We start from the raw sequence: 26,859 nt of genomic DNA on the forward strand, positions 1-26,859 counted from the left end.
CAATGGCTTCCAATGCACTTTCTCCACATCATGGTCTCTGTAGACCTCCTCACCTAAATATTCTGTCTACCTCAACTCTTACCATCCTCCTCCTATCCACTGACCACAATTCTTAAATATGCCAAGTTCTTTTCAGACTCAAGACCTTACACACACTACTCCTGCTGGTGAAATGCCCTACACACAATCCCTCCTTTCCTCTTCCCCTGCTTTCAACCAGCCTTTACTAAGCATTCAGTTACAGGCTCACTTCTAGAAACTGTGAGAGGTATTACTTTCTTTATCACTATCAGTTCTTTAAATTGGATATGAGTATATTTCAGAATAGTTCAATGTGTACATTCTGAAAACTCGAGAACATTTCTTAATAGCAACAAATCGACAAAAATGTAGAATCCCGAGTGACGTCAGCATCATGGCAGAGAGTTAGTCTCTCCACACTAAGATACAACAAAACGGACATTCATCAAAACAACAGAGAACATTCACACAACATACCAGATGTCTGAGACATCCATGCAGACATACATCTGAAGATGGAGGTGCTCAAACACCCCAGGAGGCAGTGGAAGGAGATAAGGGGATCTCCTCTCCATCTCAAAAGGCAGCAACCTTGGACGCGGCGGCCAGTGTGCAACTGTGAGAGGAGAGGGGGAAAGGGCAGCCTTCCCTGGGAATGCCTCTGCTCTTGCAATTGTCTCCCAGCCTGTGGGAATGCTCCACACTGAGGAGACTAAGCAATCACAGGGGCATCTTAACCAAACCGAGCAGCCCAGGAGGGCAGAGAACAAATGCAGAGATGGAGTATCTGAGAAAATGCACACAAAAGAAAGCACCACCCACACCACAGTATCTGCGTAAAGCAGCAGTGGCCAGCAGGCAAACATAGACTGGTCCTGTCAGCACAGCTTCCAAAGGACAGGCACAGCTGCCAGGGATCGCAGTGGGCTCAGAATACAGAGCTCCTGCCCCTACTCCAGTGGCAGCAGGTGGAATCTGCAACCAGATACTTGTGCCATGTGATGGCACAAGTCCAACCCATCAAAGAGCGTCAACACTCCAGACCAGGACAATGACAAGTACCCAGAAATCAATCCTAAAGTCACAGAAATTTACACTCTAAATGACAAAGAATTCAAAATAGTTATCACAAAATCAGTTACACAAAACTCAGAATGACAGCTCAATGAAATCAGGAATAAAATTAATAAACAGAGGAAATTCTTCACAAAAAGAGACTGCAACTATTAAAAAAAATCAAAAGTGTTGGAGAAGAAAAACACAATGGATGAGATAAAGAAGAATCTGGAGTCCTTAAATAACAGAGCTGATATTACAGAGGACAGAATTAGTAATGTAGAGACAGAAATATAGAAATGTTTCACATGAAGGAGGAGAGAGAACTAAGACTAAAAAGAAATGAAGAAATTCTTGAAAAGGCAGCTGACTCAATTACGAAATGCAACATAAGGATTATAGGTATTCCAGAGGGAAAAGAAAGGGAGAAAGGTGCAGAGAGCTTGTTCAAAGAAATAATAGCTGAGAACTTCCCAAACCTGGGGAAGGAGCTGGAATTAGAAGTAGTGAAGCTAACAGAACATCTAATAACATCAATGTAAAAAGACCAACTACAAGGCATATAGTAGTAAAACTGAAAAAAGTCAATAACAAAGAAAAAATATCAAGGGGACCAAGGCAGAAGAGAATAATCTACAAAGGAACCCCTAGCAGGCTGTCAGTGAATTTCTCAGCAGAAACCTTACAGGCTTGGAGAGAGTGCGATGATATATTCAAAATTCTGAAAGAAAAAATTTCAGCCAAGAATACTCTTATCCAGTAAAAATATCCTTCAGATATGATGGAGAAATAAAACCTTTCCCAGATAAACAAAAGCTGATGGAGTTCATTGCGCAAGACCCCTCCCTACAAGAAATGATCAAGAAGGCCCTTATATCTGGCAAAAAAAAAAAAAGGGGGTGGGGGGGGAAGTTTACAAATCCTTGAGCAAGGAGATAAGTACACAGACAAAATCAGAAAACTGCAGCTCTATATCAGAACAGGTTAGTAAACAATAACATTAAAGGTAAAGGGAAGGAAAATATAAAAAATGAATATAATCACTTCATTTTAACCACAAACTCACAACACAAAATAGAATAAGTTGTAACAATAACTTAGACAGGGAAGAGGAAAAGGATGGAACCTGATTTGACTAAGGAAATAAGAGGATATCAGAAAATAGACTATCTCATCTACGAGATCTTTTATACAAACCTCACAGCAACCACTAAACTAAAAACTAGAACAGAGACATAAATGATAAGTAAAGCAAAACTGAGAAAATCATCACAGAATAGAGAACCACCAAACAGAATTGGCAGTTGGAAATACATGAGACAAGAAACAAGGGAAACACAGAACAACCAGAAAACAAATGATAAAATGGCAGTATTAAAGCCTCATATATCAATAATCACTCTAAATGTAAATGGACTGAATTCTCCAGTCAAAAGACCCAGTGGCAGGATGGATTAAAAAGCAAGACCCAACAATATGCTGCCTCCAGGAAACACAGCTCAGCTCTAAAGACAAACATAGGCTCAGAGTGAAGGGATGTCAGACGATACTCCAAGCTAATGGCAAACAAAAGAAAGCAGGTGTTGTCATACTTCTCTCAGACAAAGTAGACTTCAAGATAAAAAACACAATGATAGACAAACAGGGGCAGTACATAATGATAAAAGAGACACTCTATCAAGAGGACATAAAACTTATGAATATATATACACCTAACACAGGAGTGCCAAAGTACATAAAGCAACTATTAACAGACCTAAAAGGAGAAATTAATAGCAACACAATAACAGTAGGCGACATCAACATACCACTTACATCAATGGACAGATAATCCAGACAGAAAGTCAACAAGGAAATAGTGGAATTAAAAGAAAAACCAGACCAGATGTACTTAATAGATATATACAGAACACTCCAACCAAAAACAGCAGAATACACAGTCTTCTCAAGTGCACATAGAACATTTTCAAAGATAGATCATATGTTGGGAAACAAGGCAAGCCTCTATAAATTTAAGAAGATCATATCAAGCATCTTTTCCAGCCACGACACCATGAAACTAGAAATTAACTACAAGAAAAAAATTGGGAAAGTGACAAATACATGGACACTAAACAACATGCTACTGAACAACCAATGGATCACTAAAGAAATCAGAGGAGAAATCAAAAAATATCTGGAGACAAATGAAAATGAAAACACACCAGACCAACTCATATGGGATACAGTAAAAGTGGTCCTAAGAGGGAAATTCATAGCAATACAGGCCCACCTTAACAGACAACAACAATCTCAAATGAGCAATCTTAAACTACACCTAACACAACGGGTAAAAGAAGAACAAACAAAGCCCAAAGTCGGCAGAAGGAGGGAAATAATGAAAATTAGAGCAGGAATAAATGAAACCAAAACAAAACAAAACAAAACAGTAGGAAGGATCAACAAAACTAAGAGCTGGTTCTTTCTTGTTTGGTTGTTTTTGAGGAAGATTAACCCTGAGCTAACTACTGCCAATCCTCCTCTTTTTGCTGAGGAAGACTGGCCCTGAGCTAACATCCACGCCCATCTTCCTCTACTTTATACGTGGGACGCCTACCACAGCATGGCTTTTGCCAAGCAGTGCCATGTTTGCACCCGGGATCTGAACTGGCGAACCCCGGGCCACCGAGAAGCGGAATGTGAGCACTTAACCACTGTGCCACCAGGTCGGCCCCTAAGAGCTGGTTCTTTGAGAAGATAAACAAAATTGACAAACCCTTAGCCAGATTCACTAAGAAAAAAAGAGAAAACTCAAATAAATAAAATTAGAAATGAAAGAGGAGAAATTACAATGGATATCACACAAATACAAAGGATTATAAGATAATACTATGAAAAACTATATGTCAACAAATTGGATAATCTAGAAGAAACAGATAAATTCCCAAAACTGAACCAAGGAGAAACAGAGAATCTCAATAGACCAATCACAAGTAAAGAGATTGAAACAATAATCAAAAACCTCCCCAAAAATAAAAGTCCAGGATCAGAAGGATTCTCTGGAGAACTCAACCAAGCATTCAAAGAAGATTTATTATGTATCCTTCTCAAACTATTACAAAAAATTGACAAAGACAGAACACTTCCTAACGCATTTTAGGAGGCCAACATCACCCTGATCCCAAAGCCAAACAAGGACAACACATGGAAGGAAAATTACAGGCTACTATTGCTGATGAACACAGATGCAGACATACTCAACAAAATATTGGCAAACTGAATACAGCAATACATTAAAAAGTCATACACCATGATCAAGTGGGATTTATACCAGGGACACAGGGATGGTACAACATCTGCAAAGCAATCAATATGATACTCCACATTAACAAAGTGAGGAACAAAAACCACATGGTCATCTCAATAGCTGCAAAGAAAGCATTTGACAAGATCCAACATTCAATTATGATAAAAACGCTCAATAAAATGAGTATAGAGTGAAAGTACCTCAAGATAATAAAGGCCATACATGACAAATCCACAGCCAACATCATACTCCATGAGGAAAAATCAAAAGCTACTCCTCTGAGAGCAGGAACAAGACAAGGGTGACCACTCTCACCACTCCTATTCAACATAGTACTGGAGGTTTTGGCCAGAGAAATTAGGCAAGAAAAAGACAGGAAAGGCATCCAAATTGGAAAGGAAAAAGTTAAACTCTCACTGTTTGCAGATGACATGATTTTATATATAGAAAACCCTAAAGAATCCATCAGAAAACTATTAGAAATAATCAACAACTACAGCAAAGTTACACATTACAAAATCAACTTAGAAAAATCAGTGGCATTTCTCTAATAACGAACTAACAGAAAGAGAACTCAAGAATATAATCCCATTTACAACTGCAACATAAAGAATAAAATATCTAGGAATAAATTTAACCAAGGAGGTGAAAGACCTATACAATGAAAACTATAAGATATTATTGAAAGAAATCAACAAAGACACAAAAAAATTGAAAGATATTTCATGTATATGTATTAGAAGAATAAACATGGTTAAAATGTCCATACTCCCTAAAGCAATCTACAGAGTCAATGCAATCTCAATCAGAATCCCAATGACATTCTTCATGGAAACAGCACAAAGAATCCTAAAATTTACATGGGGCAAGAAAAGACCCCAAATAGCTAAAGCAATCTTGAGAAAAAAGGACAAAGCTGGAGGCATCACAATCCCTGACTTCAAGACATACTACAGAGCTATAGTAATCAAAACAGCATGGTACTCAGTACAAAAACAGACACACAAATCAACGAACAGAACTGAAAGCTCAGAAATAAAACTACACATTTACAGACAGCTAATCTTCAACAAAGGAGCTAAAAATATGCAATGGAGAAAGGAAAGTCTCTTCAGTAAATGGTGTTGGGAAAACTGGACAGCCACATGCAAAAGAATGAAAGTAGACCATTATCTTACACCGTACACAAAAATTAACTCAAAATCAAGACATGAAATCATAAAACTCCTAGAAGAAAATACAGGCAGTACAGTCTTTGACACTGGTCTTCGAAGGTTCTTTTCGAATACCATGTCTACTCAGGCAAGGAAACAAAAGAATAAACAAATGGACCTTCATCAGACTAAAGAGCTTCTACAAGGCGAAGGAACCAAGGAACAAAACAAAAAAGACAACCCACCAACTGGGAGAAAATGTTTGCAAATCATGTATCTGACAAGACGTTAATCTGCAAAATATGTAAGAACTCACCAACTGAACAACAAAAGAACAAACAACCCAATCAAAAAATGGGCAGAGGATATGAACAGACATCTTTTCAAAGAAGATATACAGATGCCCAAAAGGCACAGGAAAGGATGTTCAACATCATTGATCATTAGGGAAACACAAACCAAATGGCTATAATCACCGAGACAAAAAACAACAAATGTTGGAGAGGATGTGGAGAAACAGGAACACTCATACACTGTTGGTGGGAATGCAAACTAGTGCAGCCATTATGGAAAACAGTATGGAGATTTCTCAAAAAATGAAAAATAGAACTACCATACAACCCAGCTATCTCACTACTGGGTATTTAGCCAAAAAACTTGAAATCAACGATTCAAAGTTATTTATGCACCCCTATGTTCGCTACAGCATTATTCAAAATAGCTAAGACGTGAAAGCAGCCCAAGTGCTCAATGAATGATGAACGGATAAAGAAGATGTGGTATATATATACAATGGAATACTATTTGGCCATAAAAAAAGACAAAATTGCCCCATTTGCAACATGGATGGACCGTGAGGATGTTATGTTAAGTAAAATAAGCCAGACAAAGAAAGATAAACACCATATGATTTCATTCATATATGGAAGATAAACACATGGACAAAGAGAACAGATTAGTGGTTACCAGAATGGAAAGGGGTTGGGGGGTGGGCAAAAGGGGTGAAGGAGCACATACATATGGTGACTGTCAAATAATAATGTACAACTGTAATCTCACAAGGTTATAAACTATTATGACCTCAATAAAATTTAAAAAATGTAGACTCTCATCATAACTGGGATGGAACACAGAAATCATCTACTGTCCCAATACTTACATGACAAAAATAAATTCAGAGAAATTAGATGATAGGTTTTCTGACCCTGTGTTCAAGAACCTGGTCAACCCTCTTCCACTTCTGTATATTATATTTCCACTTCTTTAAGATAACCCCAGTCAGAAAAAACAATCCTAAAATTCATATGGAATGACAAAGGACCCCAAATAGTCCAAATAGTCTTGAGAAGGAACAACAAAGCTGGGGGCATCACATTTCCTGAATTCAACACATACAACAAAGCTACAGTAATCAAACAGTATGGTAGTGTTTTTAAAGACAAACATATAGACCAATGAAACACAATAGAGCCCAGAGATAAACTCATACATATTGAGTCAAATGATCCTTGGCAAGAGTGGTTAAGACTATACAATGAAGAAAGGATAGTCTCTTCAATGAACGGTTTTGGGAAAACTGGATATCCATACACAGAAGAATGAAATTGGATCCTTATCCTACACCATCCACAAAAACCAGTTCAAAACAACTTAACTCAAAAAAACTTAAATGTAAGATCTGAAACTATAAATCTCCTAGAAGAAAACATAGAAGAAAACCTTCATAACATTGGTCTTAGCAATGATTTCTTGGATATGACACCAAAAGCACAAACAATAAAAGCAAAATTAGATAAGTGGGACTAGCCACACTAAAAAGCTCCTGAACACCAAAACAGAGTGGAAAAGTAACCTACAGAATAAGAGAAAATATCTGCAAACCATGTCATCCAGAAGTCCCTAAAAAACGTTTTCCATGTCTAATGCTTTGTTTCTAAGTTGTGCTTGCCTATAGGAACCAAGGCAGAACATTGCCAGATGGCCAAATTGCAGAATCGGTCCAAACCAGAAAGGTCCCAGATGGTGATGGTGTGCCATGTGCAAAAGGAAACATGCAAAAGGTACCATGTGCAAGATGAAAGATCTGCGGATGCCCCAAATGCCCCCTCCCCCTTCACATCCCTTAAGAATCTTGCTCACCTTCCCTTCAGAGAGTAGATGTTTTAGAGCACGACCTCTGCCTCCTCCGTTCATTGATCAATGAATAAAGTTTCTGCTCTGCTCCTCCCAAGTGGGTCTCATTCTACCGGCATGAGCAGCTCAGGGCAAAGGCCCACTTGTGAGTCACCAGTCCCTTAGGGCTTGGTAACACATATATCTAATAAGGGGTTAGTATCTAAAATATATAAGTAATTCCTATAACTCGATAGCAAAAAAATAAATAACCCAATTAAAAAAAATGGACTTGAATAGACATTTTTCCAAAAACATACAAATAGCCAACAGGTATATGAAAAAGATGCACAACATCACTAACATCTGAGAAATGCAAATCAAAACTATAATGAAATACCACGTCACATCTGTTGGGATGGCCATTATCAAAAAAGAAAATATTAAGTGTTGACAAAGATGTGGAGAAATTAGAACACCTGTGCACCGTTGATGGGAATATAAAATTGTGCAGCTGCTATGGAAAGCAGTAGAGAAGTTCCTCAAAAAACTGGAAATAGGGGCTGACTCCATGGCCGAGTAGTTAAGTTCACACGCTCCACTGCAGTGGCCCAGGGTTCGGATCCTGGGCGCGGACATGGCACCACTGGTCAGGCCACGTTGAGGCCACATCCCACATCCCACAACGAGAAGGACCTGCAACTAAGATATACAACTATGTACGGGGGGTGGGGGGGGGGGTGGGGGCGCTTGCTAAATAAAGCAGAAAAAAAAAAAAAAAGAAAAGAAAAGAAAAGAAAAAAAGATTTGCAACAGTTGTTAGCCCAGGTGCCAATCTTAAAAAAAAAAAAAAAGGGGGGCTGGCCCCGTGGTCGAGTGGTTAAGTTCGCGCACTCCGCTGCAGGCGGGCCAGTGTTTCGTTGGTTCAAATCCTGGGCGCGGACATGGCACTGCTCATCAAACCACGCTGAGGCAGCGTCCCACATGCCACAACTAGAAGGACTCACAACGAAGAATACACAACTATGTACCGGGGGGCTTTGGGGAGAAAAAGGAAAAAAATAAAATCTTTAAAAAAAAAAAAAAAACTGGAAATAGAACTACCTACCATATGACCCAGTAATCCCACTTCTGGGTATTTACCCAGAAGAACTTAAAACAGTATCTTGAAGAGATATTTGCAGCATTATTCACAATAGCCAAGAGGTGGAAACAACCTAAACGTCCATCAACGGACAAAGAGATTAAGACAATGTAACATTTACATACAATGGAACGTTATTTAGCCTTAAAAAAGAAGTCTTGTCATACACTACAAGATGGACAAACCTTGAGGATATTACACTAAGTGAAATAAGGCACTTAGAAGGACAGATACTGCATGATTCCACTTATATGAGGTAAACAAACTCACAGAAGGAGAAAGTAGAATGGTGGTTGCCAGGGGTGGGGTGTGGGAAAACAGGGGAGTCGCTATTCCAGTCATGCAAGATGAAATGTTCTACAATGTGCACATAGTTAACAAAAATGTACCATACACTTAAAAACTTGTTAAGAGGGTAGATTTCATGTTATGTGTTTAACACAACAAAAAGAAAAAAAATCATAACCCCAGTCACTCATCCAAATCTAGTGATAGTTCTCATTAGTTGAATAACAGCTGCTTAGGCCTTAGTAGCAAGTGAGGGAAACTCAGCTTGCTTAGCCCATACAGGGAAGTCTTAGCTGCGAGAACATATTACTGCAAAATTGCAACAAGAAAGCAAAATCCTAAATGTGGAAGGAAGTTCTTGCCCTAGGTATCTGTCCAACTTCTTTTTAAACGGTCATGCTGGTTTAAAAGCCAAGTGACACTATACTTAGTGCAGGCAAACAGTTTTTTCCAATCCTAAAAACTACTAATCTGTCCTACATATGTGTGGACACATACAAGCACAAGCACACAAATCATCTTCACTGTAACACATCCAACCAAGAGTATAAACTTGATTTATAAAATGTTACAAAGAATAAAAGAAGAAATAACATCAAATTTCTTGCCACAATAGCCTATATTGCTACAATGCTCTGGTGAAATTCTCATAAAAGGTCTGAAACGACAAGACAACCCTCTGGGGAACTCAAACTGACACCACTATTACCACACAATAAACATATGTTTTAGGATAGTAAAGATGCAGTTCCAAGTAGAGGCTTTCAAAATGCTTTTAACTACAATCCATAGTAACAAACGTACACATTATTCCTATCTATATACATATACATATCTATATAAAAGCAATTTCCCCAAGTAACATAGGTTAAATGTATATCACTACACACACGCACCTCAATATCTGTTTTGCTATTTAGTTTTTTAAACACTGCTTACAGTACCGAAATTAATTTCACAAACCACTAACAGGCACAATTTACAGTTTGAGAAACAGTGTACTAGAGGCACAACATTGAACACATGCCACCTGATTCCAATGTACCAAAGCACAGATCAAAATGTCTATAACAATGACTTTCTGATGCTGTTCACAGATATTTATACCTTTGCTCTCTAGGTATAGCTGCTTGAATAATTTAAAAACAGCTCTTTTCTCTGGGAAATGAAAGGAAAGATTAAATCTCCCTTCTGTTCCCAGAATTCTACTAACTCCAAATGTAAACGCTGTAGATAAACCATATCTGAAGAAGTAGATCCAGCATGCAATTAGAAATTCTCCAAAAATATAAACAATAACGTCATAACTAAAGCATGATTGAATTATAAATGTTATATGGTAACTACAAAAACCCATTTCCTTTCTCAAACAAGATAAAAGATTAAATACGATTTTAAGTGTCAGCAGAAAAGGCATAACAATAAAATCAAATAATCCCTAGCTAATTTAAGAATAAGAGACTTCAGGGGCTGACCCCGTGGCCGAGTGGTTAAGTTCATGCACTCCACTTCCACGGCCCAGGGTTTCGCTGGTTCGCATCCCGGGCACAGACATGGCACCGCTGGTCAGGCCATGCTGAGGCAGCTCCCACAACAGCACAATCAGAGGCACTCACAACTAGAATATACATGTACTAGGGGGCTTTGGGGAGAAGAAGAAGAAAGAAAAAGAAAAAAAAGAGATTGGCAACAGATGTTAGCTCAGGTGCCAATCTCTTAAAAGAAAAAACGAGACTTTCAAATTATCCTGAACAAAAACTTACGAATGTGCTCAGGTTCCTTTTCCAAACCTCATTCTCTCTCCAGCAATGTCCCCACGCTTTTTTTTTTTTTTAATATCTTCCCTCCAGCTGCATCCCCATACATTTTTGTTCTACTAACCATCCTTCAACTTCAACTTACTTTTTTATGAGGGGAAGAAAGAACAGATGCCTCTAAAACAGGCTCCAAATCTCCTTGGTGGTTGTCATTATCACCTCCCTTTGTACCATCAAGTTGGTGCCCTTTTCTGAGCCTTATATCTGGCTCTGGAGTCCTGCTGCACCCCAATCGGTTTTCTGCTGTCTCATTCATGGGATACTCAAGCCTTTCTGACAAAGAGGTCTTTCTTCTGTCCCTTCTTCTTGGGAGGATGGACTTTCAGGATAGTGAGTGGACCCTAAGGAGAGAAAAACTTTGAATTAACATATTTTAAATAAACACATTAAATGAGTGCTAGGAGATAAGATAGGTTATATTATTATACACTCAAACAATAGAATACTCAGTAGTCATTAAATCCAACCAAACAATAACGTATAAAAAACCCATATTTGCTGATAGTAAAGATTGCTAAAATCTATTTTTTTTATTTTTCTGCTGAGGAAGATTAGTCCTGAGCTAACATTGTTGCCAATCTTCCTCACTGTTGGTTATTTTTTCTGCTTGAGGAAGATTACCTTGAGCTAACATCTGTACCAATCTTCCTCTACTTTATATGTGGGTTGCCACCAAAGCATGGCTGACGAGTGGTGTAGGTCTGCACCCAGGATCAAATCCATGAACCTGGGCCACTGAAGCAGAGCATGCTGAGCCCAACCACTACACCACTAAAATCTACTTTTAAATGAAAGAAGCAGGATACAAGACAACATGCATAATATGTTCCCACTTGCATGTTATAAAAATATATAGTCATATATAAGTATATATGCATAGAATAATTATTGGAAAATAGTCAAAACTATGCTCTTGATACAGAAGTATAGAGGCCAGGGTCTGGAATGAGAAGATTTACTTTTCATTTTGTTCTGCATGAATTTTTTTTACCATATATCATATACTATTTTTTCAATTAAAAACATACCCAACTGCAGAAAGAATATATGTGGATTTTACACATTATAGCGGGGATTTATATATCCAATCTCATTTAAATATCACAATGACACACATTATTTTTATTTCTACATCACAGGTGAGGAAACCAAAATTCACCCTGCTTTGTATGAAATAAATAGGACAAAGTCTCTGACTTGTTTAGCACATATTATTGGTAATGTTTTGCATTTAAATTGCTTATGTCTGAGATGCCAATATTTTTGTGCGGTTTCGAACTCTAACTAGACTACCCTGGAAGGCAAGGAACTCAGAACCAGAACATACTCCTTTTATATCCCTGTGAGTTCCCAGAAAGTGCGATGCACATAAACGTTTAATGAATACTTGATAGATTATATTTAAATGTTCTTGAGTGGTAAAAACACTTTCATAAATCATCAATATCTCTCTAAACTGGACTGCAGTATTTAAGTTTCCTGAGAATTTGATTATTTCAAGTCCTCGGCCCTCCACCTCTTAACTCATAGTACAAAAGCTTATTTTAGACATTTAGTTACCTATCCAAATAAGGTGATTATTACAGCCAATCCAACTAGAAATACTAAAACAGTAAGAAGCCAGGGTACATGTTATGCTCATAAATCCCATGAGATTCAAAGCTCTTACTGGGGCAAAGGAGGAGTAGGGTAAAGTAGGAGGGCTGGATAGCATAAAAAGAAAGTAAAAGGTATATTTAGTGGTAAACAAGACTAAGAAATAGCCCAAGAATTAGAAATAGCCAACTGTTAGTATCATACATGATGTGAGTTTGCTGCAGGATTTCTCGAAGGGCTTTCAAAGTTTTCAGAGCAAGAACAAACGCAAATCTTTAAGGATCACCAAACCTGGGCATGTGCCTATCACATAAGGGCCTGAGCAAGTATATTACGATACTGAGATTATAAACTATGCTATTAATGCCCGAACTGGAAAGAGAATACAATGCTAATGATTTATATTCATTTATTTACAGCTCACAAAGCTACTTCCCACCCACCACTTCCTTTTGTTTCAGGGAAGAGGGACCTAACATTTATTGTGGATCGACAAAGTTAAATTCTGTACCAGAGAATTTACATGTGCTATCTCACATAATCCTTATATACAGCCCTCTGAAGTATTTTATCCCTCATTTAACAGATGTGGAAGCTGAGGCTCAGAGATTAGGTAACTTATTCAGGTCATTAGTCTATAAAGCTGGGATTTGTACCCAGGTCTTCTTTCTGGCCCTCATGAAGTTCATGTGCTTTCTAATAGCCCCAAAAAATTAAGACTAGGAAAAAAAGATAAGAACCTGAACCCTAATGCCATTTGGTTTACACAGCAAGTAAAGTACAGAATCAGAACCATTATTCTCAAACTGTACCAAGTAGAATAAAGCTTTCTGCAAAGTAGCCTTGAAATATGACCATACTAAACTTCTCCTAAGCAAGAGCTTATGTATGAGGGAGTCTTGCTCATTTATGAGAATATAAATGGAATGCTCTATTAGAATTTTTTTTGTAATCCTCAACACAGAAAAAGAAAGCAAATGACAAGAAATAAGTTTTCCCAAAGAATTTGTAAAGGATTCTCCTTAAAATAAAAAGAAATAGGAAAATCAATTTCCAGGCAAGGCTTGAGATCAATACATTCCTATCAACAATGTTTTCTAAATTTACAAGTACAACAAAAGAAGAATGAACAAAATAAGGCGCTGTAAAACCTTCAATCAAAAACATTTAATTATAGTAAGTTCAGCACACTCTGCTTTAGCAGTCGAGGTTCACAGTTTGGAATCCGGGTACAGATCTACACCACTCATCAAGCCATGCTGTGGTGGCGTCACAAATACAACACAGAGGAAGACGGGCACAGATGTCAGCTCAGGGCCACTCTTCCTCAAGCAAAAAGAGGAAGATTGGCAACAGGGTTAGCTCAGGGCCAATCTTCCTCACCAAAAAAAACCATATATATATACACTCACTACTTTACATATACTTAAGCAGGAAAGCCTACCAATATATTTTAGAGTTTCAACAATAAAAGTGTAGAAAGCAAGCATTTATGTCAACCCTCAGGTTCCCCAAAGATTTAACAAAATACCCCAATACTAGAACAGTTAAGAGAACTGTCATTTACTATATATTCTTGCTTAGTTATATCCACCTAATGATAAAATGAATTCCTACTAGGATGCCATGACTTGAAACCAAAAGCAATCAATTCTATGCCACAACTGGAAGGACCTGCAACTAAGATATACAACTATGGGGGGGGGGGGGGGGGATAAAGCAGGAAAAAAAGAAGATTGGCAACAGTTGTTAGCTCAGGTGCCAATCTTTAAAAAAAAAAAAGCAATCGATTCTAATAGCGTAAGGTAAAGTTAGAGGTAAAGTAAAGGTGTCCTTTATCACCACCATTATTTAATTCTCTCCTGGAGATTTTATAGAATTAAACAAGAAAAAATGAGGAATATACAACTATAACTATTTATAGATTATATGACACTTTAGCTATAAAACCCAAAAGAACTGAAAAAAATAATTAAAAAATTCATCAAAGTGATTGGATATAAAATTAATACATAGATATCAACAGCCTTCATCCTAGAAGCCCACAATATTTGGTTACTATGGAAGAAACTAATATATCATAATAGAAAAAAAGATACAATACTTCAAAACAAATCTTAAAATGCTACTGAAGATCTACAAAAATTCCTAGGACTAATAAGTGAGTTCAGCAAGGTCAACAGAATATCAACACAACTATTAATCATATTTCTATATGCTAAAAATAAACTTTTGGAAACTGAAATTTAAAACAGTATCATTTAGAATCAGTCCAAAGAAATTTAAATACGTAAGTATACACTTAACAAAATACGTACACAATCTGTTTGCTGAAAATTACAAAACGCTGCTGAAAGAAATCAAAGATCTAAACAAACAGCAACATATCATCTTCATGGACTGGAAGACTCAATACAGTGAAGACGTCAAGTCTCCCCAAATTGTGCGATAGGTTTAATGCAATTCCCATCAAGATCCTAGCAAGGATTTTTGTAGCTAGAGACTAGCTTCTTCTAAAATTTATATTGAAGGCACAGGCCCTAGAATAGCTAAAACAATCTTTAAAAATAACAAGTGGAGGGGCTTGCCCCGTGGCCGAGTGGTTAAGTTCGCGCGCTCCGCTGCAGGCGGCCCAGTGTTTCGTTGGTTCGAGTCCTGGGCGCGGACATGGCGCTGCTCATCGGGCCGCGCTGAGGCGGCGTCCCACATGCCACGGCTGGAGGAACCCACAACGAAGAATATACAGCTATGTACCGGGGGGCTTTGGGGAGAAAAAGGAAAAAATAAAAAATCTTTAAAAAAAAAAATAAATAAATAACAAGTGGAAAGAATCCCTCTAATATGAAGACCCACTATATAGCTACAACAGTCAAGACAGCGTGGTCCTGGCAGAGGAGAAGACACATAGATTGACAGAACAGAATAGAGAACCAAAAAAAGACACACTAATATGCCCAACTCTTATTTTATAACAGGCAAAAGCACTTCAATGGAAGCAGGATAGCCTTTTGAACAAATGGTGATAGAACAACTGAAAATCCATAGGCCAAAAAAAAAAGAAGTTCCACCTAAACCTCACACCTTATACGAAAAGTAACTCAAAATGGATCATGGACTTAAATGTAAAATGCAAAATAAAACTTTTATAAAAAACATAGGAGAAAATCTTCAGGATCTAGAGCTATGCAAAGAATATTGAGACTTGACACCAAAAGCATAATCCATAGTAGGAAAAAACGATAAAACAGACTTCACCATATTAAGAAGTTGAAAAGACAAGTTGCAGACTGAGAGAAAATATTTGTAAATCACATATCCAACAAAAGACTATTACCTAAACTATATAAAGGACTTTCAAAATTCAATAGTACAAAAACTAATACTCTAAGGGCTGGCCGGGTGGCCTAGCAGTTAAGTTCACGCACTCTCCTTCAGCAGCCCTAGGTGCACCAACCTATGCACCACTCACCAAGCCATGCTGTGGCAGGCATCCTGCATATAAAACAGAGGAAGATGGGCACAGATATTAGCTCAGGGCCAATCTTCCTCAGCAAAAAAGAGGAAAATAAGTGGCAGATGTTAGCTCAGGGTTAATCTTCCTCAAAAACTTTTTAAATAAATAAGCTAACACTCCAACTAGAAAAAAGACAAATAATATGAACAGACATTTCACCAAAGACAATACACAGATGGCAAATAATCACAAGAAAAGATGTTCAATATCATTAGCCATTAGGGAAATGAAAATTAAGACCACAATGAGCTACCACTACAAACCTAATCAGAACAGCTAACATAAACAACAGCAACAACAGAATGACTTCTGGCATGATAGCATGAGGAGCTCTGCAGACCTGCTCCCCAATGAAAATGATGAAAACTATTTTAAAAACCTCCATTAAAAGCCTCCAGAGGGGCCGGCACCATGGCCAAGTGGTTAAAGTTCCCCGCACTCCACTTCAGCAGCCCAGGGTCACAGGTTCAGATCCCAGGGCCAGATCTGCTCCACTCATCAGCCACGCTGTGGAGGCATCCCGCACACAAAATAGAGGAACACTGGCACAGATGTTAGCTCAGCACAGATGTTAGCTAATCTTCTTCAAGCAAAAACAGAGGATGACTGACAACAGATGTTAGCTTAGGGTGAATCTTTCTCACCAAAAAGAAACCCTCCCTAGAAACAGTTCTAAAGGCAACAAATAAAGAAACAACCGGGAATATCTACAAAAATTCACTAAGAAAATAAAGTGACTGTGGTATCTGAACCAAGATGCCTCTCTTCTTCCCAGCCCCCTCCCAACTCAGGAGCAGAGACTCTACTCCAGACCCTTGCAGTCAAAAACACAGGGCTCCCTCTGCCCCCAGCACCCAGATGGAGGGGTTTCTTCCCTGGAGGAACAGGACATCAGTATTTCTCATCCTGCCTCAGCCACCTGTTGCTGAGGCTTACGTCTCAGATAAGTAGGTTTAGAAGTAGGGGGTCCTTTCTTCCTACCAGTCCCACTTGTGGAACTGAGGCACTACCTTGACCATGGTATGCTGAGAATACCAGGGCACTGATCATTTTTGATCCGGCTCATGAGGTAGTAGTTCTACACCAGGAAAAGCCAGAGGACTCGAGGCCACTGCCCACTGCCCCACCAAGCACTGATCTAATGTGGGGCTGTCACTCAGAGAGAACTTGCTTTTGTCCCCATCCTCTTATCCCTAGAGCCCTGGTTCAGAGATTTTGCCTGGGAGGAGACAGGGCCTAATCTCTTCTCAAAGGACCAACCTTTATTTGCAACACAGGGTGAAGAAGTTCAAGCCTAATGGCTTTCTACAGAACAATGGAAGTTGTGCTGAAAGGCAAATGGGTGGAGAAAGAAGATACAGGCCAAACTACAGGCAGGTTAGTTTGCAGAAGACGACCAGGGAATAAGACAGCTGGGAGGAACCCTCCTGTTGGCAGAACAAAAATTAAACACTAACCTCAGAAACTGTTCCTTCAAAGGAACCAGAATTTGATGGGATTCGTCTGTAGAACAATTTATAGGGCAGGGCTTTCTTAAAATCAATAGCAAAATCAGCTGGCCATTAGTGGCAATTAGTGTAGTCAGGGCAAGAGAGCAAGAGAGCCCAATCAAAAACACTATCATCCCAGAGTAACTGTCAGCATATCCAAAACTACATCTCCCTAAGGAACAATATCAGAAGCCGAACACTGGAGAGGAACACACTTTACTAAAACAATCCAGTCAGTCACTGAACAAATTAACAAGCAAATAACAGTAAGAAGCCTGGTGGGGGGGGGGGGGGGAGGCCTCAGTACCCATGATAGCGGCTCACCAGGAGATTGACAAAAGGGAAGCCACATTGTAGACAAGAAACCGTATTGTAACTTTAAATGACCTGTGATTAACCCAGACATGCTCTGTAGATTTTATAGCCCCTCTCAGCTGCTATAAATTGATAACTTTGTTCTTTTGAGTTCCTTAGGAATGTGATGACCCCTGGGCAAAGTCCATGCTGACAGCCATCATCAAGGACAATTGAGAGATCAGGTATAGGTCTCTGATGCACATCCAGCAAAACAAAGGACTATGAGGAACTAAGATCAGATGTCTACCCGCACTGGGAGAGCAGATGCCTCCCCTACCCGAGACCAGCCCTCTATTTAGGAGGCATGCCAACAAACAGGAAAGTATATCCATACACCGGAAAAAAACAGGCAACAAGGTGATTAAAAGGTATAAACTTTCGCATATAAGATAAGTAAGGCCTGGAGATGCACGGTACAGCATAGGGACTATAGTTAATAATACTGTGTTGTGTGATGTGGATTAAGGCTGCCCCAGCTAGAGAAGCCCAAGGTGACCTGGCCTACATGCCAAACTATACGACCCAGTGGACTTTTTTTATGGTATGAATTAGGACTGCCCCAGGGAGAGAAGCCCAGGGCATCCTCACCTACATGCCGATCTATATGGCCAGATTCGTATCTAAAGTTATATGACCGCACAATAACCAGACCCCATCTGCACTGAAATCATTTAATGACTTTTTACATCATCTTTTCTTTTCTCCAGTAAAAATAAGTCACGTACCCATGCCTCATAAAATTAGCCCTAACCCTCAACTCGGGGCAGCAGCAGGAGCTCTGACTGCCCGTGGGTCCTGTCCCCACGCACCAGCTCTGCCTGCCCATGGGTCCTGTCCCCATGCCAGCGGGGGCAGCAGAAGCGGCGGCAGCAGAAGCTCTGACTGCCCATGGGTCCTATCCCCATGCTATTCTATTCTCTAAATAAAAGAGCACTACTGCCAGATCTTAAGAGTCTAAGAAATCTTTCTTTTCACCCTCGGCTCACTGACCCCGCATCATTTCGTACTTGAAAGTTGCTAGGAGAGTAGATCTTAAAAGTTCTCATGACAAAGAAAAAAACTTGTAATAGCAACAGATTTTCACATATTAAGGTTATATACGGTATCTTCTGGTTCAAAGCTAATTCGGCTTGAACTAAAGAAGCCTGACTTACGGCCTCTCAAACATACATTGTGCATCTATCTGCCCTAACCATTAAAGAATATACTCCCTTGGAAACACATACTTCCCCTCATACACCCTATGGCCCTATCAGTAAGGCTCATACTAGTCCATTTCCAACATCAGGGTCATGTTGACCTACTAATTTGCAACTCAATACCTCTTTGAAACTTTGATGAATATGTATCCTACACATGTTTAATGTGTGTCCTCTGTTCTAAAAAGGTGTAAGACTGTACTGAAAACCATGCTTCTCCAGAACACTTTCTTCCTTTGTGGAAATTGCTTTCCCAGGTTATAATCCTCACCCTGGCTCATGTAAAACTCACCTTATCTCTCTTATCTACAGAACGGTAATTGGTTATTTTGTGCCGACAGTAACTGTGTAGAAAAATAAAGGCAACAGAAAATACCCCTGAGAGAGACCAATGTCAGTTCTATCAGAAAAAGACTTTAAAGTAGCCATTATAAATATGTTCACACCTGTGAAGGAAGCCAGTCATAAAATAAGTAAGTCACAGGGATGTAATGTATACCAAAGGCAATATAGTCTATAACATCGTAACAACTTTGTATGGTGACAGATGGTAACTAGACACATCATAGTGATCATTTTGTAATGCCTAAAAATACTGAATCACTATGTTGTACACCTGAAACTAACAATTCTGTATGACACAATACTACAATTTAAAAAAAAGAGGCAAACGAAGGCATGATAATGTCACATCAGATAGAGAATATCAATAAAGACAGAAATTAGAAAAAAAACTAAATGGAAATTATGGAGTTGGAAAGTAGAATACCTAAAATTTAAAAATCATTAGAAGGGCTCAACAGTAGAACTGCAGAAGAAAAAATAATCAAACTTTGAGATAGACTGAAAAGAGATTATGCAAGCCACAAAAGAGAATAAAAACAAGGAAGTAAAATGATGACTCTCAGACGTATGTGGGAAATCATTAATTACACCAACATGTGCATAATGGAAGTAGCAAGAGCAGAGGAAAGAGTAGAAAGAGATATTTAAAGAAATAACATTGTTGTATGGTTCGGCTCCAAAATTTATTTGGTTCCTTTCAATACTTTCTCTGTGTTAAAACAGTCATTTTGTTCATGTATCATTTTCCTGATTTCCTTTAGTTCTTTGAACATATTTAAGACAGTTCTTTTTTTTTTTTAAAGATTGGCACCTGAGCTAACAACTGTTCCCAATCTTTTTTTTTTTCCTTCTTCTTTTTCTCCCCAAAGCCCCTCTGTAGATAGTTGTATATTTTAGTTGTGGGTCCTTCTAGATAGTTGAGGACACCACCTCAGCATGGCCTGATGAGCAGTGCCATGTCTGTGCCCAGGATCCAAACTGGCGAAACCCTGGGCCGTGATTTTTTCCAACTTCCTCATATACACACCTGCATCTCAACATCTTAACTTCCCAGAGTCTCACCCCATCTTCTCTTAGGGCCTTAGATGGGCTATTGCTTGCCTGTAATCACTTGCCCCAGGCGTCTATAAGTCTCTAATACCCCTGCACCTTTTATGAGCCATGCCTGCCACTTTCTGCCACTTCTCCCAGCCTAAGATTCATGTTCTGCTACTAATACCCAACTGAGCCTGAACCCCAGTTAGGCAAAACAGAGACTAGTCCTTTAATCAAACCCCAGACAGGTTAGACTATCGCAAGTAGGGTCTGCTCAGCTCCCTCTGATTTGAAGTAAATGGCAACTGGGCTGCAGTCTCCTCCAAACCCGGATCCTGCCACTCCAGGGACAGGATAGGCCAAGTCAAAACATGACTCAAGAAAGTGACGTCAGCAACATGGCGGAGTGAGCGGTTTTCTTTGTCTCTCCCCCTTCGAACTACAACTAAATGGACATTCATCAATCAACAGAGGATACTCACACAGCACCTCAGGATGCCTAAGAGACCCACACTGCTATACATCAGAAGATGGATGGATTACCCCAGGGAAGGAGGTGGAGATAGGTGAGAACTCTCCAGCCCCCAGACAGCTCAGTATGGCAAGCGACTGCTCTCCTAGCTGAAGGCCTCATAGCAGCACCCTGGCCCTGAGGGTGGGCATGGCCCTCGGTGCAACTGTGGAAACAACTGCAGCCCTGAGCCCCCCATGATTGCTCTTTGGTCCAGTGAGAAATCCACAGTCCCACCATGGCCCCAGGGAGAGACTCAGCTCAGCCCTAGTGGAGAAGACCTGCCTACCAAGCACACAGGCTGGTGAGACCCAGGAGCAGACACAGCACAGCTGCGAGTCCAGGAGAACAAACCCCCAGACGCCTAAAATGCCATAGCTCTGCGATGGCTTGGATGGGGCAAGTGAGATGCAAAGGGACTGTGGGAGAAGGTGGTGATAACCCTGAGCTGCAGTGTGATCACTCCCAGATCCAGTGGGAAAGTCCACATTCCCACTGCGGCCCCAGGGAGTGACTCAGGCTCCATCCCAGTGGGGAGGCCCCACACACCAAGCACAAAGGCTAGTGTGACCTAGGAACAGATGAGGGTGTACCTGCAGCCCAGGCAAAAGTGGCCCCAGCTACCACAAATGTGCATGGTATTACAGCAGCCCTGAAAGGGCAGTACAACTGGCGGGACTGTGGGAGCAGATGGCAGAAGCCCTGAGCCCCTGTGTGGATCACTCTCTCGACTAGTGGGAGAATTGACAATCCCATCATGGTCCCACGGAGTGGCACAGGCTCAGATCCAGTGGGGAGGCCCCACCCACTAAGGGCAACAGCTAGTACAACCAAGGACCAGACGGTGGCCGAGCTGCGAGTCCAGGCAAACAAGTTCCCAGCTGCCTCGAAAACCCATAACACAGCTACAGTCCCTAACGGGGCAGCGCATCTAGGCCAGTCAGTGGGAGAAGGCGGCAGCAACACAGAGCCCCCGTGTGATTGTTCCTACACTTGGTGGGAGACCCCACAGGGCAATTGTGATCCCAAGGAGTGGCAGAGGCTCAGCTGATGGAGATCCTGGTGCACACAGATTACACAGCTCCTGTCCCATCCCCTCAGTGTCACCAAGTGGAAGCTGTCACCAAATTCTATCTCTATGCGAAGGCACAAACCCACATCATCAAACAGTATGAAAAAATACATTAAATCTCCAGAACAGAAGGAAAATGACAGGTGCCCAGAAATCAATGATGAGGACACAGAAATCTATAAGTTAAATGGCAAAGAATTCAAAATAGCTATCATTTAAAAACTCAGAGTTAAAAGAGAACACAAGTTCAACAGCTATATAACAAAAGAGCTCAAAACTATAAAAGAACCAATAAGAAATGTTGGAGATGAAAAACACAATGGATGAGATAAAGAAAAATCTGGACTCCCTGAACAGTAGTAGGGCTGATATTATGGAGGACAGAATTAGCAGTCTGGAGGACAGGAGTATAGCAATGCTTCAGATACAGGAGGAAAGAGAATTAAGACTGAAAAGAAATGAAGAAACTCTCCGAGAACTATCTGACTCAATTAGGAAATGTAACATAAGGATTATAGGTATCCAAGAGGAAGAAGAGAGGAGAATGGAGCAGAAACCATGTTAAAAGAAATAATAGCTGAGAACTTCCCATACCTGGGGAGATAGCTAGAAATCCCTGTGACAGAAGCAAAGAGATCTCCAAACTTTACCAATGTAAAAAGACTAACTCCAAGGCATATAGTGGTAACGCTGGTAAAAGTCAAGGACAAAGAAAAAGTGTTAGGGGCAGCAAGGATGAAGAATATAACCTACAAAGGAACACCTATCAGGTTGTCAGGGGTTTTCTCAGCAGAAACCTTACAAGTTAGGAAAGAGTGGAATGATATATTCAAAATTCTGAAAGACAAAAGCTTTCAGCCAGGAACACTCTATCCAGCAAATATATCCTTCAAATATGATGGAGAAATAAAAACTTTTCCAGATAAACAACAGTTAAGGGAGTTCATTGCCAAAAAACTCAGCCTACAAGAAATCCTCAAGAAGGCCCTCATACGTGGGGGAAAAAAAAAAGAGAGAAAGGGGTTACAAAACCCAGAGCAAGGAGTTAAGTAGAAACACAAAATCAGAAAATTGCAGCCCTCCAAAAGAACAGTTTAGCAAATACTTAATTATAACATTAAAGATAAATGGAAGGAAAACACCAAGAATAAATATAATCTTGTCATTTTAACACATACTCACAAGATGAAATAAGATGTCACAATGACAATTTAGAAGAGGAAGAGGAAACGGATGGAACAGGCTTAGTCTAAGAACATAACAGGCTATCAAAAAATGGACTATCTCATCTATAATTGTTCTTTAGTTTTGTTTTGTTTGAGGCAGACTAGCCCTGAGCTAACTACTGCCAATCCTCCGCTTTTTGCTGAGGAAGACTGGCCCTGAGCTAACAACCATGCCCATCTTCCTCTACTTTGTACGTGGGACACCTACCACAGCATGGCTTTTGCCAAGCAGTGCCATGTCCACACCCAGGATCTGAACCGGCGAACCCCAGGCTGCCAAGAAGCAGAACGTGTAAACTTACCCACTGTGCCACTGGACCGGCCCCTCATCTATAATGTTTTATACAAGCCACATGGTAACCACTAACCAAATAATTAGAACAGAAACACAAGTTATAAATAAGGGGAAAACTAAGAAAACCAGCATAGAAAACTACCTAACTGAACTAGTAGTCCAAAATACATCGGATGAGAAACAAAGGAAATGGAGGAGAACCGGAAAAAGCGCAATAAAATGGCAGTATTAGGCCCTCATATGTCAATAATCACTCTAAACGTAAATGGATTGAATTCTCCAATCAAAAGACACAGAGTGGCAAGAGGATTAAAAAACAAGACCCAAAAATATGCTGCCTCCTGGAAACACATCTCAGCCCCAAAGACAAACATAGACTCAGAGTGAAAAGACAGAAGACAATATTCCAAGCTATTGGCGAATAAAAGAAAGCAGGTGTCATCATACTCATATCAGACAAAGTAGACCTCAAGACAAAAAAAGGTAAAGACAGACAGAGATAGCATAAAATGATAAAAGGGACACTCCACCAAGATGACGTAACACTTATAAACATATATGCATCCAACACAGGAGCACCAACGTACATAAAGCAACTATTAACAAATCTAATAGGAGATATTAACAACAATACAATAGTAATAAGGGACCTCAGCACCCCACTTACACCAATGGAGAGATCATCCAGACAGAGAGTCAACAAGGAAATTATAGAATTAAATGAAAACCTAGACCAGATGGACTTAATAGACATATATAGAACACTCCATCCAAAAAAAGCAGGTTACACATTCTTCTCAACTGCGCATGGAACACTCTCAAGAACAGATCATATGTTGGGAAACAAAGCAAGCCTCTATAAATTTAAGAAGACTGAAATAATATCAAGCATCTTTTCCAACAATAATGCTATGAAACTAGAAATCAATTACAAGAAAAATCTGGGAAAGGAGCAAAGATGTGGAGCTTAAACAACATGCTACTGAACAACCAATGGATCAGTGAAGAAATAAAAGGAGAAATCAAACATTATCTGGAGACAAGTGAAAATGAAAACACACCATACCAACTCATTCAGGATGCTGCAAAAGTGGTCCTAAGAAGGAAATTCATTGCAATACAGGCTCACATCAACAAACAAGAATAATCTCAAATAAGCAATCTCAAACCACACCTAACAGAATTGGAAAAAGAAGAACAAACGAAGCCCAAAGTCAGTAGAAGGAGAGAAATAATAAAACTTAGGGCAGAAATAAATGAAACTGAAACAAAAGACAGTAGAAAGGATCAATGAAACCAAGAGCTGGTTCTTAAAAAGATAAACAAAATTGACAAACCCTTAGCCAGATTCACTAAGAAAAAAAAAGAAAGCTCAAATAAATAAAATTAGAAATGAAAGAGGAGAAATTACAATGGATACCACAGAAATACAAAGGATTATAAGAGAATACTATGAAAAACTATACGTCAACAAATTGGACAATCTAGAAGAAATGGATAAATTCCCAAAACTGAACCAAGAAGAAAGAGAGAATCTGAATAGACCAATCACAAGTAAAGAGATTGAAATAATAATCAAAAACCTCCCCAAAAATAAAAGTCCACGACCAGACAGCTTCTCTGGAGAATGCTACCCAAGATTCGAAGAAGACTTAATACCTATCCTTCTCAAACTCTTCCAGAAAATTGAGGAAGACGGAACACTTCCTAACACATTCTACAAGGCCAAAATCACCCTTATCCCAAAGCCAAACAAGGAGAACACATGGAAGGAAAATTACAGACCAATATCACTGATGAACACAGATGCAGACATCCTCCACAAAATACAGGCAAACTGAATACAGCAATACATTAAAAAGATCATACATGATGATCAAATGGGATTTATACCAGGGACACAGGGATGGTTCAACAATCGCAAATCAATTGATGTGATACTCCACATTAACAAAATGAGGAAGAAAAACCATGTGATCATCTCAATATCACAAAGAAAGCATTTGACAAGATCCAACAGCCATTTATGATAAAAACACTCAATAAGATGAGTATAGAAGGAAAGTACTTCAACATAATAAAGGCCATATATAACAAACCCACAGCCAACATCATACTCAATGGGGGAAAAGTGAAAGCCATCCCTCCGAGAACAGGAACAAGACAAGGGTGACCACTCTCACCACTCCTATTCAACATAGTACTGGAGGTTTTGGCCAGAGCAATTAGGCAAGAAAAAGAAAAGGCATCCAAATTGGAAAAGAAGCAGCTAAATTCTCACTGTTTGCAGACAACATGATTTTATATGTAGAAAACCCTAAAAAAATCCATCGGAAAGCTACTAGAAATAATCAACAACTACAGCAAAGTTACATGTTACAAAATCAACTTAGAAAAATCAGTTGCATTTCTATACTCTAATAACGAACTAACAGAGAACTCAAGAATATAATCCCATTTACAACTGCAACATAAAGAATAAAATATCTAGGAATAAATTTAATCAAGGAGGTGAAAGACCCATACAATGAAAACTATAAGATATTATTGAAAGAAATCAACGAAGACATAAAGAAATGGAAAGATATTCCATGCACATGGACTGGAAGAAATAACATAGTCAAAACATCCATACTACCTAAAGCAATCTACAAATTCAATGCAATCTCAAACATAACCCCAATGATATTCTTCATGGAAATAGAACAAAGAATCTTAAAATTCACATGGGGCAACAAAGACCCCAAATTGCTAAAGCAGTCCTGAGAAAAAAGAACAAAACTGGAGGCATCACAATCCCTGACTTTTAAATATACTACAAAGCTATAGTAATAAAAACAGCATGGTACTGGTACAAAAACAGGCATACAGATCAATGGAACAGAAGTGAAAGCTCAGAAATAAAACCACACATTTACAGACAGCTAATCTTCGACAGAGGAGCTAAGAACATACAAAGGAGGAAGGAAAGGTTCCTCAATAAATGGTGCTGGGAAAACTGGACAGCCACATGTAAAAGAGTGAAAGTAGACAATTTTCTTACGCCATTCACAAAAATCAACTCAAAATGGATCAAAGACTTGAAGGTAAGACCTGAAACCATAAAACTTCCAGAAGATAATATAGGCAGTACACTCTGACATCAGTTTTAAAGGATCTTTTTGGACACCATACCTTCTCGGACAAGGGAAACAAAAGAAAAAATAAACAAGTGGGACTTCATCAGACTAAAGAGCTTCTACAAGGCAAGGGAAACCAGGATTGAAACGAAAAGACAACCCACCAACTGGGAAAAAATATTTGCAAATCATATATCCAACAAAGGGTTAATCTCCATAATA

At 39.3% G+C, this 26,859-nt stretch overlaps 1 protein-coding gene across 7 annotated transcripts in view; it reads right to left on the bottom strand.

Moving 5' to 3' along the window:
• The window catches only part of ADIPOR2 (adiponectin receptor 2), a 125,938-nt gene that overhangs the window by 38,564 nt on the left and 60,515 nt on the right, over positions 1-26,859 (bottom strand). For all 7 annotated transcript variants that reach the window (XM_070620356.1, XM_070620360.1, XM_070620359.1 and 4 more), the window contains exon 2: positions 10,964-11,219. In XM_070620356.1, the coding sequence (XP_070476457.1) occupies positions 10,964-11,134 (171 nt within the window). In that variant the 5' untranslated portion in view covers positions 11,135-11,219. The remainder of the gene's footprint in view (positions 1-10,963; positions 11,220-26,859) is intronic.

Source organism: Equus przewalskii, chromosome 5 (assembly GCF_037783145.1).
Source record: "Equus przewalskii isolate Varuska chromosome 5, EquPr2, whole genome shotgun sequence".
In the NCBI taxonomy this organism is placed as follows: Eukaryota; Metazoa; Chordata; class Mammalia; order Perissodactyla; family Equidae; genus Equus; species Equus przewalskii.